Source organism: Triticum dicoccoides, chromosome 7B (assembly GCF_002162155.2).
Source record: "Triticum dicoccoides isolate Atlit2015 ecotype Zavitan chromosome 7B, WEW_v2.0, whole genome shotgun sequence".
Taxonomy (NCBI): Eukaryota; Viridiplantae; Streptophyta; class Magnoliopsida; order Poales; family Poaceae; genus Triticum; species Triticum dicoccoides.
The window spans coordinates 128,847,018-128,863,432 of NC_041393.1; the positions used below are offsets into that span (position 1 = coordinate 128,847,018).

Genomic DNA, 16,415 nt, shown 5'->3' on the forward strand with positions numbered 1-16,415 from the left:
GGCGGCGGCGGCCACGTGGCACCACGCGATTGGACGGGGGAAGCGGGGCGGACGTGTCCGGCGCCGGGCGGACGCGTCCGGCGGCGGCGAGGGGAAATTTTTAGGGTTAGGGGTGATTTGATCCGCGAATTTCGGGGGAGGGGCATATTTATAGGTAGTGGGAGCTAGGAGAGTCCAAATGAGGAGCGGTTTTCGCCCACACGATCGTGATCGAACGACCAAGAGCATGGAGGGGAGTTAGATGGGTTTTGGGAAACTTTGGAGAGGTGTTAGGCTGCAAAGAGAAGGGGGGTTTTACGGTTACTCGGTTAACCGTTGGAGTACCAAACGACCTCCAAATGGCACAAAACTTGACAGGCGGTCTACCGGTGCTATACCAAGGCCGCTTGGCAAACCTCGGTCCATTCCGAGAAAGTTTAACACCCGCTCACGACGAGAGGCGAGAAGGGGACGCCGGATGACATAGGAGCGCCGGATTGCAAGACGGACAACGGGGAAAAAGACTCAGATGCATGAGGCGAACACGTATGCAAAAAGAGATGCACATGATGACATGATAAAATGCAACACGCAAGCAAATGACATGGCAACGACGGCGAATAACTGGCAGACACCTGGCGCATCGAATCTGGGGCGTTACAATCCTAGAGCACATGATACACGAATTTAACCAAATACTAGAGCAAATGACACCACACTAATAACACCTCTAACGAGTGATGACCAGCAAGATAGCAAATCCTAGAGCAACTATACAAAAAAGAAAGGAATAAAATCCTAAAGCTATCAGATTCGCCTACTTGTTCAATTCAATCATCTGCTTCAAGTTCTTGTTCATCTTATTTAATTCCCCCTTCAGATATGCATCCCCAAATGTCAGAGCGGCACTTTCAGAGACCAAATTCGTTGGTGCTAACGGCAGATTGAGCAACCGGGTTGGGGCCACATTGAATTGAATTCGCTTAATGTAGTCATCCAGCCATTAAAATGTGTGCATTTCTTCAAGATCTGAAACGAAAACATGAACCCTAAATCCCAGATCCAAGGAAAAGAATAAAAAGCAAATAGAAAAAGAAATCAAAGAAAAATCATGAGATCTAACCTGCCCCTCTGGCTTGCTCTCGCATTTCACGAACTCGCGCCCATAGTTGCCGTTCTTGACCTCCTTCGAAGTCAACCGTATTAGTGGCACGTTGCGTGGGCAGTCAGGACATCACTCCATGGGAAGTGGACCATACTGGGTCCAACGAGGGGTGGGAGGCTGAAGTGGAGCTCGACATATCACCCAAAATCGTCGTAGAAGAAGCAGAGGAGTGGCTCCTCTCGTCACTGCAAAATAAGCAGCAGAAGAAAGGGGAGGCAAGGGTGGGAGAGCACAACTAACAACTCTCGCGGATCGTCTCTCGCGGATCGCCCCATGATCCAACAATGCAGAGCTGTCCATTCGATCCAACGGCACGGAGCCTGCACGCAGCCTACCCTCAGAATTACTTCTAGAAGACCACATCTAAGGGTTGTCGCCTGTCGCTAGGGTATGATCGGACGGCTGACGTTTGGAGCTAGGGTTAGGCAAAACCCCGCGGGGTTTACAAGGGTTTTGAGCTGGTCAACAGGGTTTCCAAGGCTTTGACTGAGCATAACTAATTTTTTAAAAAAACCAAAAAATATGAAACCTTCGCCGTTCGTCGTTTTATAAGACACGCTAACGAGGAAAAATACTAAACTTGGTATACAAACATTTACAAAAAAACTAGCTAGCACGATCGAGGTCAAATAAGCACCATCAATTTAAAAAAAATCAAAAAAATATAAAACCTGTGCATAATGTTGTCTTGTGTGACATGCTACCAACTAAAAATCATAAACTTTGTCTATGGACATTTTCATGAAAAAACCTTCACACATATGAGCTATCACGTACAACATTTCATAGAGTCCAGGAGAGGAGGTAGGGTTCCCTTCGGTTTTTGAAATTTTAAAAAAAAATCGAAAAGACACCAAAGCTTGATTTCAAAGTGAATAAGAAGGATCTGAACTTAGTTTTCCATTTTCATATTTTAAACATGTTTTAAATGGTTTTCTATTGAAGTATATTTTTTCAAAAAAATGTAAAAATATGAAGATTAATTCAATAAATAGTTGGACTTTGAATCTACACTATATAGATTGAATAAGTGTTAATAAAAAATATTTGGCTCATTTAGAGTAGGTCCAAAAAAACTTGATTACAACTCGGGTTGTTTACCCTAGCTTGGGAGCTCATTTGGAGCACATTTCTCATGACTACAAGTTTTAGCACGCAAAAGAGATCAGATTGATCACCTAACGTTCATAATAGTTCAACAAACTTTGCAACTCACACCACAGGGCAATGGACTTCAAGTGTTGATTCAAATTCAAAGTTTGCCTAAAATTCAAAGTTTGCCTCAGTTTTGTATTCTACCTCAAATTTCACATCAAATTACAAATAGAATTGTTACACCTTACAAGTTTTCACATTAGTTCAAATTGACGACAAAATCCTTATTAAAAATCCTTAAAGTTCAAAGTTTATGACTTGCATTCAAGTTAAAATTCAAATCTTTGGCTTGCTCCTTGTGTTATGGGATGGGTTAACCGTCTTGCTCCTGGTTTCCCTAGATGGGATATTTTGTGCTTTTGAAAGCTATGTCTTGTTGCTTCCGATCTTCACTGCTGGTGGTGGCGGTTTAGTTGAGCTTTGATTGACCGAGCAAGTGATGACCAGTTGACGGTCATTTGTGGGTTCACTAATCCTTAAAGGAACTTTAGACAAAATAACTTCCTCCACTCTTATAGCTTTAAAACCTTCATAAGCCATGGTTTCAAATTCTGCATCAGATGATGGTTCAACCCAAGTTTCTTCCTCTCTAGGTCTTTTCTGTCCTATGCCTCTAATTATCCTAGTGCTGGATCAAACAGAAATAAGCTTAGCCATCGATAAAAAAGAGAACAAAAGTAAAAAAAAGGTAAAGGTTGCACACATACCAAGCTGCTACTTCAGTTGCTTCATTCTCCTCTAAACTTGCTGCATTCTCCTCTGCTGCTGCATTTGCTGCTGCCCATTGTTCCTCTTCTCCAAATGATGCATCAACTGGATTGGTACAAATCCTAGCAATATGCCCTAGAATACCACATATTTTGCACCGTTGTTTTTTTACATGACCCTCTTCACCAGCTCTCATCCTATTTTTCCTTGGTCTTCCTGGTGGTCTAGTTAGTACAGGAGAATAGAGTTTCAACCCTGGGTCTACTATGTTCCATTGGTCTTTTCCCAAGAGTGCAGGCACAGCATAAGCAGCCCCAAATTTGGCAACAGAGAAATATTCAGAGCAATACTGATCAACTTCACCATCTTCACCTCCAATAACAGTCATGAGATGTAGGGCATGTATGCACGGCTTCCCGTGGATCTGCCATTGCCTACAACTGCATTCGTTAGTTACAAGGTTCACTGGATATCTCCATTCCCTATTTTTACTGCCAATGTATGTCACCTCAACCTCATAGAGAACAAATGTAAAAAAGGTAAAGGTTGCACACATACCAAGCTGCTACTTCAGTTGCTTCATTCTCCTCTAAACTTGCTGCATTCTCCTCTGCATTTGCTGCTGCCCGTTGTTCCTCTTCTCCAAATGATGCATCAACTGGACTGGTACAAATCCTAGCAATATGCCCTAGAACACCACATCTTTTGCACTTACGCTGTTTTTTTACACGACCCTCTTCACCAGCTCTTATCATGTTTTTCCTTGGTCTTCCTGGTGGTCTAGTTAGTACAGGAGAATAGAGTTTCAACCCTGGGTCTACTATGTTCCATTGGTCTTTTCCCAAGAGTGCAGGCACATTTTCAGCATAAGCAGTCCTAAATTTGGCAACAGAGAAATATTCAGAGCAATACTGATCAACTTCACCATCTTCACCTCCAATAACAGTCATGAGATGTAGGGCATGTATGCACGGCTTCCCGCGGATCTGCCATTGCCTACAACTGCATTCGTTAGTTGCAAGGTTCACTGGATATCTCCATTCCCTATTTTTACTGCCAATGTATGTCACCTCAGCCTCGTATGTCGACGGTCGAATGCATTTCATCCTTAGTCCTCTTGCCTTGGCATGCAATGCTTTAATCAGAGTTGGGAGCATAAGATGGCCAACATATTGTGTTTCTGCAATTCTTTTACGAAGAGCCATCTTTATCATGATCATCTGCCTGATCTTATCAAATGCTTGCCACAACAAAAGCCCTTTCACTGACTTGAACTTTGCATTGAAACACCCAGCGAGGTTATTGGTCACATAGTCTACTTTGCAGATTTCATTGAATCTGCTTCTTGACCACACCTTTCCATGATGTTCATCCACGTACTCCTTCACCAAAGGATTGTGATCATACAACACTCTCAAATGGTTCTCATGCTTCCTCAAGTTGCATGTGTATGATGCTGGCCATAGGTTCTCATCATAAACTTTGCCTTTGAATTTATTTTTAAAATTCTGCACTAGGTGTCGCATACATTCCCTATGTTCCACTCCAGGGAATACAATTTCTACTTTAGTATATAAACCCTTGCAAGCATCTATGTGTGCAACTAAACCTGAGCATGTACCTATAATGTTGCGCAACTGCTGCAGAAACCAGACCCAACTCTCCTCGAACTCTATGTCCAACACACCAAATGCAACTGGGAATAGCCAGTTGTGTCCATCAACTGCAGAAGTTGCTACTAGCTGGCCTCTCCATCTTCCATTCAAAGCAGTTGCAGTGATAGCCAAATAGGGCCTACATCCATTCAGAAACCCCTGCCAGCAAGCCTTGAAACAAACAAAAGCTCTCCTGAAGCACTCCTTCTCCAGTGCCTTCCCTTTTTAATTTGTACTTAATTGTATGCTTGTCAATCTCTACCACACTCCCTGGACTAGCTGTATCCACTTCAGCTTTGAAGGTGTAAAGCAACTGAAAACTCTCATTCCATGGACCATTAATCCTATCAAGAGCCCTTTCCTTAGCATAGAAAATCCTCATGTAAGGTATATTAATCTTGTACTTCTCAAATATCTTCCCATGGAGTGTTGTTGGACCAATTGGTGTTTCCCTCGCCCAATCCAAAATTGCATATGCCACCCACCTAGTCTTTGCAAGCTTTGATTTGTCCTTCCCCCTCCCCATCCAGGTGGGCAAGTGTGCCCCGTGTGGGTTGTTTTTTATCTGAAACAAAATAAAAAATGATGTCAAATACAATTAAGAAACAGTACACATGATCTGAATATAAAATGGATAAATAATCTAAAAAAGATTCAGTTGTAATACCTAAATCAATTTGCTCTTTAGAATAGTGGATGCATGCAACCTCCACCTACACCTATCATAAGGGCAATGAACAGTGAATCTTCCTGGCTCACTCCTATCAACCTCATAGGAGTTTTCAGTGAGAATGCAATATGTAGTCACTGCATTATGGCAGTCCACCATCGATTTGAATATGGTTCCTGGAGTAAGTTGAGGATTCTCCCTGTTCCACTCAATTGTTGGCATGTCCTCACCATCATATTCTGGTAAAACTAAGGAGTTGATGTTCTCCTCCCTCTCTTCATCGTCAGTGTCATCAAATCTAGCACGGTGCTAGGTTCCTCTGGATATTCATCTTCCGCCGCATGTTGACTGACTCTATCTACCAGTTTAGAGAATAGAATATCATCCTCATCATCATGTCGAGGCACTTCCTTGTCAGGCTATGCATCTACTTCTACATCAGGTGCAGAAGGGAGAGGAGAAGTGGCAGAATTAGCGACAGCCGACATGTTGTGGCTTTCAGAACCACTAGGTTTACTTGGTCTCGACCTACAAGGAGTGCGAGGACGCTCGCTATTAGCAGAGACATATGATTTCTGAACACCCTTCCCCTTCGGGATATGTTGTTTGCGTGCCTGAAGCACACCGATATGGATTTTACCGAAACGGTTGTCAGCATTCAAGTTAAATAGCAATCCCAGATGCTCATCACAAGTTAATGGGACAAATCTCTGCTTGGTACTGTCAAAATATCTCAGTTCAACAACATCGGCAGGGCTCCATGCATACTCACAACAGAGTGCCTCGCGGAAATCTGTGAACGGAACGCTGGTTTCTACCACTTTTGGATAGAAAATTCATAAATTAGACACGGTTTAGTTCCATGCAGCTCGCTAGTTTCCATTCTAACCACCAGCCAGAAAGCAAGTGTAGGATCAAACCTATTCGATTGAAAGGGGGCAGTTGGGCAAGAAATTTTCAGAAAAGTTTCACTGATTCACACCAATGGTGGTCAAATACAGCCTAATTTATGGATCTCCTAATCAATTTGAGAGGAAAGCGATGGTTACCCAGGAGGAATCAATGAATTATCTGCCTCTGATTCGACCCAATCATCTCCACGGTCGATGGGCCGGACATGGTGCTCCCCCGACATTGCTTCCTGATCCTAGATGGGGAGAGAGGGTAGCTGAGGTGGAGGCGGCACGACTGCGGTGGAGGCGGCACGACTGCGGTGGAGGCAGCACGACGGCGGCAGAGGCGGCAAGATGGTGGTGGAGGGGGCGGCGCGGAAGCGACTTGATTTGATTCAGGTTACAGTGAGTGTTAGTTTTGCGGCCCCACTCGTTATCACGTAACAGTCAAAATGTGGACTCGGCTCTACGCGGCCCCACTAGTCAGAGTTAACGGTCAAGCCATTGACCCGACGACAACGTCCGTTGTGATCGGTTGTTAATACTTTTCTCGTAGTTGCGGATGCTTGCGAGGGGGTTAATCATAAGTAGGAGATTTGTTCAAGTAAGAACAACACCTAAGCACTGGTCCACCCACATATCAAATTATCAAAGTAGCGAACACAAATCAAACCAACATGATGAAAGTGACTAGATGAAATTCCCATGTGCCCTCAAGAACACTTTGCTTATCATAAGAGACCATTTTGGCCTGTCCTTTGCCTCAAAAGGATTGGGCTACCTTGTTGCACTTTTGTTACCATTACTATTACTTGCTTGTTACAAATTATCTTGCTATCAAACTACTCTTTACTTATAATTTCACTGCTTGCAGACATTACATTGCTGAAAATCGCTTGTCATTTCCTTCTGCTCCTCGTTGGGTTCGAAACTCTTACTTGTAGAAAGGACTATGATTGATCCCCTATACTTGTGGGTCATCAGACTCCACCGCTCCACCGCATTGCAACGCAAGTCACTAATGGATGCGGTGTTGAGCCCTCAGGTGGTTAAGTGGTTGTCACTTAGCACGTGGCATCCATTTGGAGAGAAGACTATCCATGTGTGTCACCCGTCCAGACGCGTGTCACGCAGGCAAATTAAAGATGGCTAAAGCGGCGCGGCAAGGCTTGTCGTGCTACATCCATGACATGACACTAAGCGGCACAATTAATGTGTTTTGTCATAACTGCCAGAGTTAGGTATGATAGCACTGTTGGCTATCTAGTCATTAGATAATGACATTTTTCCATTGTGGTAACCCCTTGGCCTATAAAAGGAGGGCCATGGCGACCGTAGTGAGGATTCGGACCCTTGGATACTGGTACGCGCATAGCTGCTCTCGTCCTGAGACGACCTTGCCCGGCTAGAGCGCACCGCAACACTAGGTCCTCCATCAATCCACCAAAGCAGGAGTAGGGTTTTACGCTTCGCCGCAGCCCAAACCTGGGTAAAAACTGACTGTGTCATCGTTGTTGTGCTGCTCAACGGCCTCCGCTCTTTGTGCAATGCGTCCGTCCCCCTTGCCGAACCACAAAGGGGCTAACGGACCCATAGATGGCCGTGTTGAACCACGATAATGAGAGTGCAAACATTTCTTCAAAATATAACCACCACCGTGCTCAAAAATATTTAAGTGAAGTACCGGAGCAACTGCCTAGCTCAAATGATATAAGTGAAGCACATCGAGTATTCTAACAAATCATGATAAATGTGTGGCTCTCTCAAATAAGTATGCTCAGAGAATATGATTGTGACAACCCGAAAAGAAAACAAAGAAAAGACTCATATAATACACGACGCTCCAAGCAAAACTCATGATATGTCACGAATAAAAATATAGCTCCAAGTGAAATTACCAATAGTCGGTAGAATAAAGAGGGGATGCCTTCCAGGGCATCCCCAAGCTTAGACTCTTGAGTCTTCCTTGAATATTACCTTGAGATACCTTGGGCACTCCCAAGCTTAGGCTCTTGCTACTCATCATTCCTTCATCCATCGTAATCTCACCCAAAACTTCAAAACTTCAATCACACAAAACTCGACAAAACCTTCATGAGATCCATTAGTATAATAAAGCAAATCACTACTTTAGGTACTGTTGCAAACCCATTCATAACTTATTTTTGCATTATATCTATTGTATTGTAATTTCTCCATGGCTTATACCCCCCGATACAATCCATAGTTCCATGAAAACAAGCAAAACAATGCATCAAAAATAAAATCTGTCAGAAACAGAACAGTCTGTAGCAATCTGCATATTGACTATACTTCTGTAACTCTAAAAAATCTGGAAAATTAGTACAACATGGAAAATTTGTATATCAATCATGGGTAAAAATTCCAGAAGCTTTTGACGTTCTGATGATTTTTAAAAATTCCTGCATTGGGCTCAAAAGTTTCTCTTTTTGCACAGAATCAAATCAACTATCATCCAAACTATTCCAAAGGTCTTACTTGGCACAAACACTCATTGAAACATTAAAAACACAATCACAATAGATGCTATAATTATTTAAACACACATGAACAGAAACAAAAGGTAAAAAACTATTTTATTCATAGGGCTGCCTCCCAGCAGGCGCTATCGTTTTATGTCCCTAGCTAGGCATGATACATAGTTTTCATGTATTGTCATGTTTGGTTTCCAACTCCTCAATTACACAACCACTTATTTTAGGAAGCCCAACATGAGCTATTCTGAAAATCACACTCCTAGGCACAAAATCATTTTTTTGTTCTTATAGATAGGTTCTTTTATCACATCAACAAAATTTGGGTGTATGCTAATCATCTTAAGATCCTCATTCTCCTTATTAGGAGTAACACCTTTAGTTTTAGCAACATACATATACTTTCATTTTTATTGGGAGGAGCCTTATGAATACTCTTATCGGAGCAAAAGGCCGAGCCCAATTTATTACTAATTTCTTCTAACTTATCGATTCTAGCGGGGCTTTGTTCTAATTTCTCATTAATCACCGGCTCCTTTCCCTTCAAGGTTTTTAATGCAATTCCTACTTTAGAACCAAATTGAGTGATATGATTATGAAGTTTTTTCTCTAAATTCTCAAATGTTTGGTAGTACGCATTTTATTCTCAATAAGTTCAACCTTTGCATAACATGTTCCAAGGTAAAGATTGTTTCATTAATAGTGATAGGTGGTGATCCCACTAAATTTCCCATAGCATTGAGAGCATCCATAGAGGGTCACATCAAGAAATTTCCTCTAGTAATAGTGTCAAGCACAAATCTATACCATGTAGTAATGCCCACATAAAAATTGCGAAGAAGAATAATAGTGGATTGCTTACGAGTTGATCTATTATGAGCATCACAAATCCTATACCAAGCATCCTTTAAATTCTCCCGTCCCCTTTGTTTAAAATTAAGAACCTTATCTTCAGGGGTACACGTATAAAGAGAAGAACTAGCCATAACGATAAAATGAGCACACAAAAGAAAGGCAAGCGAAAATATTTTTTATTTTTGCAAAAGAACTTTTCAGAAGTGGGGGAGATGAAAATGAGAGGCAAAGGCAATACTTGATAGTTGTTGATGATGTCTCCCCGACAACGGCACCAGAAATTCTCCCTGCTACTTGTAGATTGCATTGGTATTTTCCTCGAAGAGGAGAGGATGATGCAGTATAGTAGAGATAAGTATTTCCCTCAGTTATGAAACCAAGGTTATCAATCCAGTAGGATAACCAAGCAACAACTCGTTAACAACACCTGCACACAAACAAACAACTCCTCGCACCCAACGCGAACAAGGGGTTGTCAATCCCTCGAGGATAAAGTGTAAGACTGAACTGTATGTGATAGATAGATAGATTAAACAAAAATACAAAATAAAATAAATTAATTAAAAGTGCAACAAGGTATTTTTAGAATTTTTAGTATATGATAAAAGTAGACTCGGGGGGTCATAGTTTTCACTAGAGGCTTCTCTCATAAAAATAGCATACAGTGGGTGAACAAATTACTTTTGGGCATGATAGAAAAGCAAATAATCATGACGATATCCAAGGCAATGATCATGTATATAGGCATCACATCCGAGACAAGTAGACCGAAATGATTCTGCATCTACTACTATTACTCCACACATCGACCGCTATCCAACATGCATCTAGAGTATTAAGTCCATAAAGAACGGAGTAACGCCTTAAGCAAGATGACATGATGTAGACAAAATAAACTCACGCATGAATAACCCCCATCTTTTTACCCTTAATAGTGACGATACATACGTGTTGAGTCCCTTTCTGTCACTCGGATTGAGCACCGCAAGATCGAACCCATTACAAAGCACCTCTCCCATTTCAAGACAAATCAATATAGTTGGCCAAATCAAATCAATAGATCATAGAGAAATACGATGCTATAATAATCATGCATAAAAGAGTCCAGAGAAGAATGAAATAACTCAAATAATATTCATGGATATATCTGATCATAAACTCACAGTTCATCGGATCCCAACAAACACATTGCAAAAAGTCATAACATCGAATAAAACTCTAAGAACATCGAGGAGAACATTGTATTGAAGATCAAAAAGAGAGAATAAGCCATCTAGCTACTAACTATGGACCCGAAGGTCTGTGGTAAACTACTCACGCATCATAAAAAGGGCAGCAAGGTTGATGTAGAGCCCCTTCGTGATTGATCCCCCCTCCGATGGAGTACCGGAGAAGGCCTCCAGATGGGATCTCTCGAGAACACAGGCTTGCGGTGGTGGAAAAAGTATTTTGTGGACTCCCCTGTTGGTTTCCCAATTTATGGGTATTTATAGAGGTGGAATTAGGTCAAAGGTAGCAAAGGGGGGCCACGAGGCACCAGGGTGCGCCCCCCCCCCAAGCATGCCCAGTGGCTTGTGGCCACCCCTTCTATCTTCTGGCCCTCTCCCGAAGCTTCTAGTGTTCCTTAAGTCAGAAAAAATCTCCAAAAAGTTTTGTGGCATTTGTACTTCGTTTGATATTAATAAGTTAGTCCCCAAAAATGATATATAATGTCTTCTAAATGTATATAAAACATCCAAGATTGATAATATAACAACATGGAATAATAATAAAATTATAGATACGTTGGAGACGTATCAAGGTTCAGGCTTAATCCTCATTGATTATCATTTGATCAATTTGATCCACATCCTCGCAGAGCTGGTGGCAAAAATGCCCCCCCCTCGGCTTGTGCCAAGGTTGGGAGAGCTCGTTTCTTCCAACCAGAGTTCATTCATTTCTGGTCAATGTATCCACGACAACCTCGTGCTCGTGCAACATGTGATGTGCTCCAGGCTTCAGTTCGCGTTGAAGTGAGTGTCAATTCTTCTCTCAACAACGAGCCTGCTCGCCAATGTTACTCATGCTTTTCATTGACGTGTTGAACTCTCTTATCTAGTGCGCCATGCAAGCGGGGATCCTAGATCAGCTCACTTCCCAACACATGGCATTGAACGCTTCTATATATGTTGTCAATGTGGTCTTTTTTCACCTTGATGCCCAGGAACTGCATATAATCCAGATGCCCCTTGATGAGACCACCTCTGATTTACTCACAAACTTCTACAAGTGTGTGTTGATACGTCTCAAATGTGTATATAATTTTTGTTATGTCCATGTTACTTTTATATCATTTTGGTATAGTTTTGGCACAATTTTTATCAAATTATTACACCAACCTATTAATCCAATGTCCAGTGTAAATTCTTGTTTTTCATGTCTTCAGAATTTTCAAGAAAACATCGCTTTCAAGGATGAAAAAAACTGGGAATTATTCCCTGAAGTTTCCAGCCGAGATGGAGCTAGAGGGATCATGACCCACCAGAGGGGCGGTAGTGGGCCCCTGATACTTCTCAAGTGTATCTATAATTTTTGCTTGCTTTTGTGTTGTATTTAATCACAATTGCATAATTTAGCACCAGTTTTATCTATTTGGACTAACCTATTAATCCAGCAACAAGTGTAAGTTGTCGTTTTCAGCTGTTTTGGACTTTTTAGAAAAAAAAATCAACTTTTCAAGGACCAAAACATCAAAAAAAATACATCTCGAAGTTTCAAACTAGGATGAATCTAACCAGTACACGAGCCAACACGGGGGTGCCCTGTGGGGCTCACGCAGCCCTGGCTTGCGCCCAAGCTCTGGGCAATGAGGTGGGGCCGCGTGGGGGCCCACATGCCACCTCTCCACCCCCCCCCCCCGGCTCCCTGCCTTTATGTATCACTGGAACCCTAAAAATTTGAGTTTTTTTGCCGCCGCCCCTCTGTTTCATGGAGTTCCAATCTGGATACCTTTTCTGGTACTCTGCCAGAGGGGGAACCCATCATCAGAGTCATCTTCATCATCATTGTTGTCGTCGTGCTTATGTGTGAGTAGTGTTCTTAGACTATGATTCCATCATAGTAGCTAGATGGCAATGTCTTCCTTGTTCTTCAATGCAACAATCGCCCTCGGTAGGCAAAGTGTAAGTGGGCTTCCCCACTATATGCACCATCATGTTTTTGGCCTCAAGCTACCATCATGGCCTGTAACTCAAAGCATATCGTACATCGAGACCTCCCTAAAGCCACCATCATGGCCTCTAACTCGAAGCATAGCATACATCGAGACCCCCCCTAAAAACGTACATTAAGATTCGTGGTAGTTTGTAGGTATGGATTGAACAATTCTTTTTACCCAAGGGTTTGAAAGATGGACACAAATGCTCTTGTGGGGCGTTGTTGGCCTTTTGTCAAGAGAGTGAGTGATTTCTCTTTCATTGTACAAAAGATTACTGTTTATTTATTTTGTTATATTTTGAATGATTGATATTGTTGAACAAAATATTACTTTTATGAAAATCATTATATATCTCAATTCATACAACAATAAGACCCCAGAACAAAATCAACCTCTGATAAAATTTAACTAATTTTTATTGTTCTAGTTATATTTGAAATCAATAAATAAAACATTGCATTATTCCAAATGAAATGTTTTCAATGTATTTTTGCGTGAAATGGTTTTATTTTATCTACTGCATTTCCAAATGTTTTTTTTGCATATTTCATTGTTTTGATTTTTTTACAAAAAAGACACCTAGAATTCAACTATCTTTTTCATATTGCAGAAATTTTCATAAATAAGTCACATAGATTTCACACGAGTTTCAATAGACACAATTTCCATTTTTTGGCATATTTCACCGTCTCATACTTCTCCCCAAAATGGTAAGGCCATGCGCATGATTCGCACTACTAGTGATGTCGTTCGCACTCTTCTCCTCCACGCTAGTCCACCATCGTTTTGGGTGGAGGCATTGCACACCGCCATGCACCTTCTCAACCGATGCTCATCCAGTAAAACCACACCAAATACCCCTATTTCCTTCTCACCGGCAGACATCCTTGCTATGATCACCTACGAGTTTTTGGCTACTAATGCTTTCCAAATCTCTATGCCACTAACCCCCACAAATTAGCTCCTCGGTCCATGTGTTGTGTTTTCATCGGACCCCGCGCGCATCATTGTTTCACGCCATGTTATTTTCGACGAAACAATACTTATGTATACCCCACCCACACCACGGTCACAGGCGCACCGGCCACACCGGATCCCCCCTCAGTGACCCACCTGCGCCTGATCCTCTCCCACCTACCTCGAATGCCAGCGACCCTTGAATGACTGCCTCATTTAATCAACCAGTATGTGAGGATTTCCTGCGTTAATTACGTAATTATTGCGACCAAAACAAAACATGTTGGTTGGCTAGAATTTCTATGGTACGTTTTTTTCTCTCGCCTAATTGTTGCATGCCTAGGTATGCACCTAGACGGAGGAAGCATAGTACTCGCGAACAAAGGTTGCCAACCAACCTGAAAAGCGAGGACGAGCTTGGGATGGAAAGCATGGAGCAAAGGCGGGGGAGGAGACGGGACAATGCCAAGATTTTTTTTAATTTACTAGGCAATTCACTTGCGCCATCCGACACCAGCTACTCTCGCCCTTCTTTTGCGGCTCGACGCCATAATCTCAGATCTGACCCTTCCGCCCCCCAGAATACATCACATCAAACACCTCTTGCCTCTCCCGGGCACCCAGAGTCTCAGCATCCCCATTTCACTCCACCTCTCCTGCCCTTCCTCAAGCGCGTCTCCATGTCAAAGAAAGGCACCAACGGTGAGGAGAGCATGGTCGTGTCGGCGCAGATGAGAAAGGCCAAGCGAGGCCCTCCCCGAAAGCGCAACCCGTGCCCCGGAATCCGCCGCGTCGGCGGCCGGATCTATGACCCGGAGAACGGGAAGACCTGCCACCAGGTGAGCGCCTGCCATCGCGCATCTCCTCCATCCTTCTGGATCTGTCGGGGGTGGATTTGGTTGACCCTTTGTTGTTGTTCTTACAGTGTCGCCAGAAGACAACGGACTTCGCGATGGCTTGCACGCAGCCTCGGAAGAAGGGGCTTTGTCCAATCCACTTCTGCCACAACTGCTTGTCCAACAGGTAAAAGATTTTTTTCATACAGTTCATCATCTCTGTGGTCCAGCAAACTAACCATCGTAGAGCCGCTTATTCTGATTTTGTTTGCTTCCCCATGGCTTGTTTAGGTATGGTGAGGATGCCGAGGACATGACCAAGGAGGCGGGCTGGACCTGCCCCAAATGCAGGGGCATCTGCAACTGCAGCTTGTGCAGGTGAGCCAACAAAGCCGATGCACGGCCATAATAGGAGTTCTTGTGTATTTCTTTCTCAGCATGGTTTTGTTTGGCAGAAAGAAGAAAGGGGAGACCCCTACTGGAACACTGGCCCGTGCCGCCAAGGTGTTAGGGCACTCATCCGTCCATGATCTGCTGATAAATAGCTCCGAAATGGTGGCTGCTGCACAGACGTTGTCTTCATTCCCTAAGAAGATCAAGAAGGTATAATTTTTTGTGTGATATGCGCGTTAGAAATGGCTCCAAGGTTGATGTGATCGTCGTCGGCATGCTCCCTCCATGTCTAACTTTGGGATTAGTTTTAAACCTGAATAATTGTTATTTGGTGTCTGTGTTGAGCATGAACATTATATCTGGATCTTGTTTATTGCGAGACGGTTATTCATTTAAGTAAAAGAATAATGGTTGTTCTATTTTTATGAATAATATCTTTTATGGTCATGCACCTAATGTGAATGGTTTTACTCTTGTTGAATCTCGATCGTAGTGATACACATGTTCATAATATTAATGCCAGAGGATGCAAAGTTAATGGTTTATTCTTATGGCACTACCGCTTGGGTTATATTGGTGTAAAGTGCATGAAGAAACTCCATGCTGATGGAACTTTTGGAATCACTTGATTATGAATCATTTGAAACATGCGAACCATGCCTCATGGGCAAGATGACGAAAACCCTGTTTTTCCGGTACAATGAAGCGGGCAAGTGACTTGTTGAAAATAATACATACGTATGCATGTGGTCCAATGAGTGTTGAAGCACGTGGTGGATATCGTTATTTTCTTACCTTCATGGATGATGAGTAGATATGGGTACATTTACTTAATGAAACACAAGTCATAAAAGTTCAAGGAGTTTCAGAGTGAAGTAGAGAATCATTGTAACAAGAAAATAAAATTACTACTATCTGACCGTGGAGGTGAATACTGAGCTACGAGTTTGGCACACATTTAAGACAACGTGGAATTGTTTCACAACTCACGCCACATGAAACACCACAGCGTAATGGTGTGTCTAAACATCGTAATATTACTCTATTGGATATGGTGCATTATATGATATATCTCTTACCGATTTGCCACTATCGTTTTTGGGGTTATGCATTAGAGATAGCCGCATTCACTTTAAACAGGGCACCATCTAAATCCATTGAGATGACACAATATGAATTATGGGCTGGCAAGAAACCAAAATTGTCATTCTTTTCAAATTTGGGGATGTGACCCTTATGTCAAGAGGTTTCAGACTGATAAGCTCGAACCCAAAGCAGAGAAGTGTGTCTTCATAGGGTACCCTAAAGAGACCATTAGGTATACCTTCTATCATAGATCCGAGGGCAAGATCTTTGTTGCCAAGAATGGATCCTTTTTAGAGAAGGAGTTTCTCTCGAAAGAAGTGAGCGAGAGGAAGGTAGAGCTTGATGAGGTAATCGTACCTTCTCTCGAATTGG

At 42.5% G+C, this 16,415-nt stretch overlaps 1 protein-coding gene across 1 annotated transcript; it reads left to right on the top strand.

Moving 5' to 3' along the window:
* Positions 1-14,265: 14,265 nt before the first annotated feature.
* Positions 14,266-15,297, top strand: LOC119335505 (cell division cycle-associated protein 7-like). The gene is made up of 4 exons (XM_037607625.1): positions 14,266-14,567; positions 14,654-14,751; positions 14,856-14,942; positions 15,020-15,297. The coding sequence occupies exons 1-4, from the start codon at positions 14,409-14,411 to the stop codon at positions 15,171-15,173; spliced, it is 498 nt and encodes a 165-aa protein (XP_037463522.1). The 5' UTR covers positions 14,266-14,408; the 3' UTR covers positions 15,174-15,297.
* Positions 15,298-16,415: the final 1,118 nt, after the last annotated feature.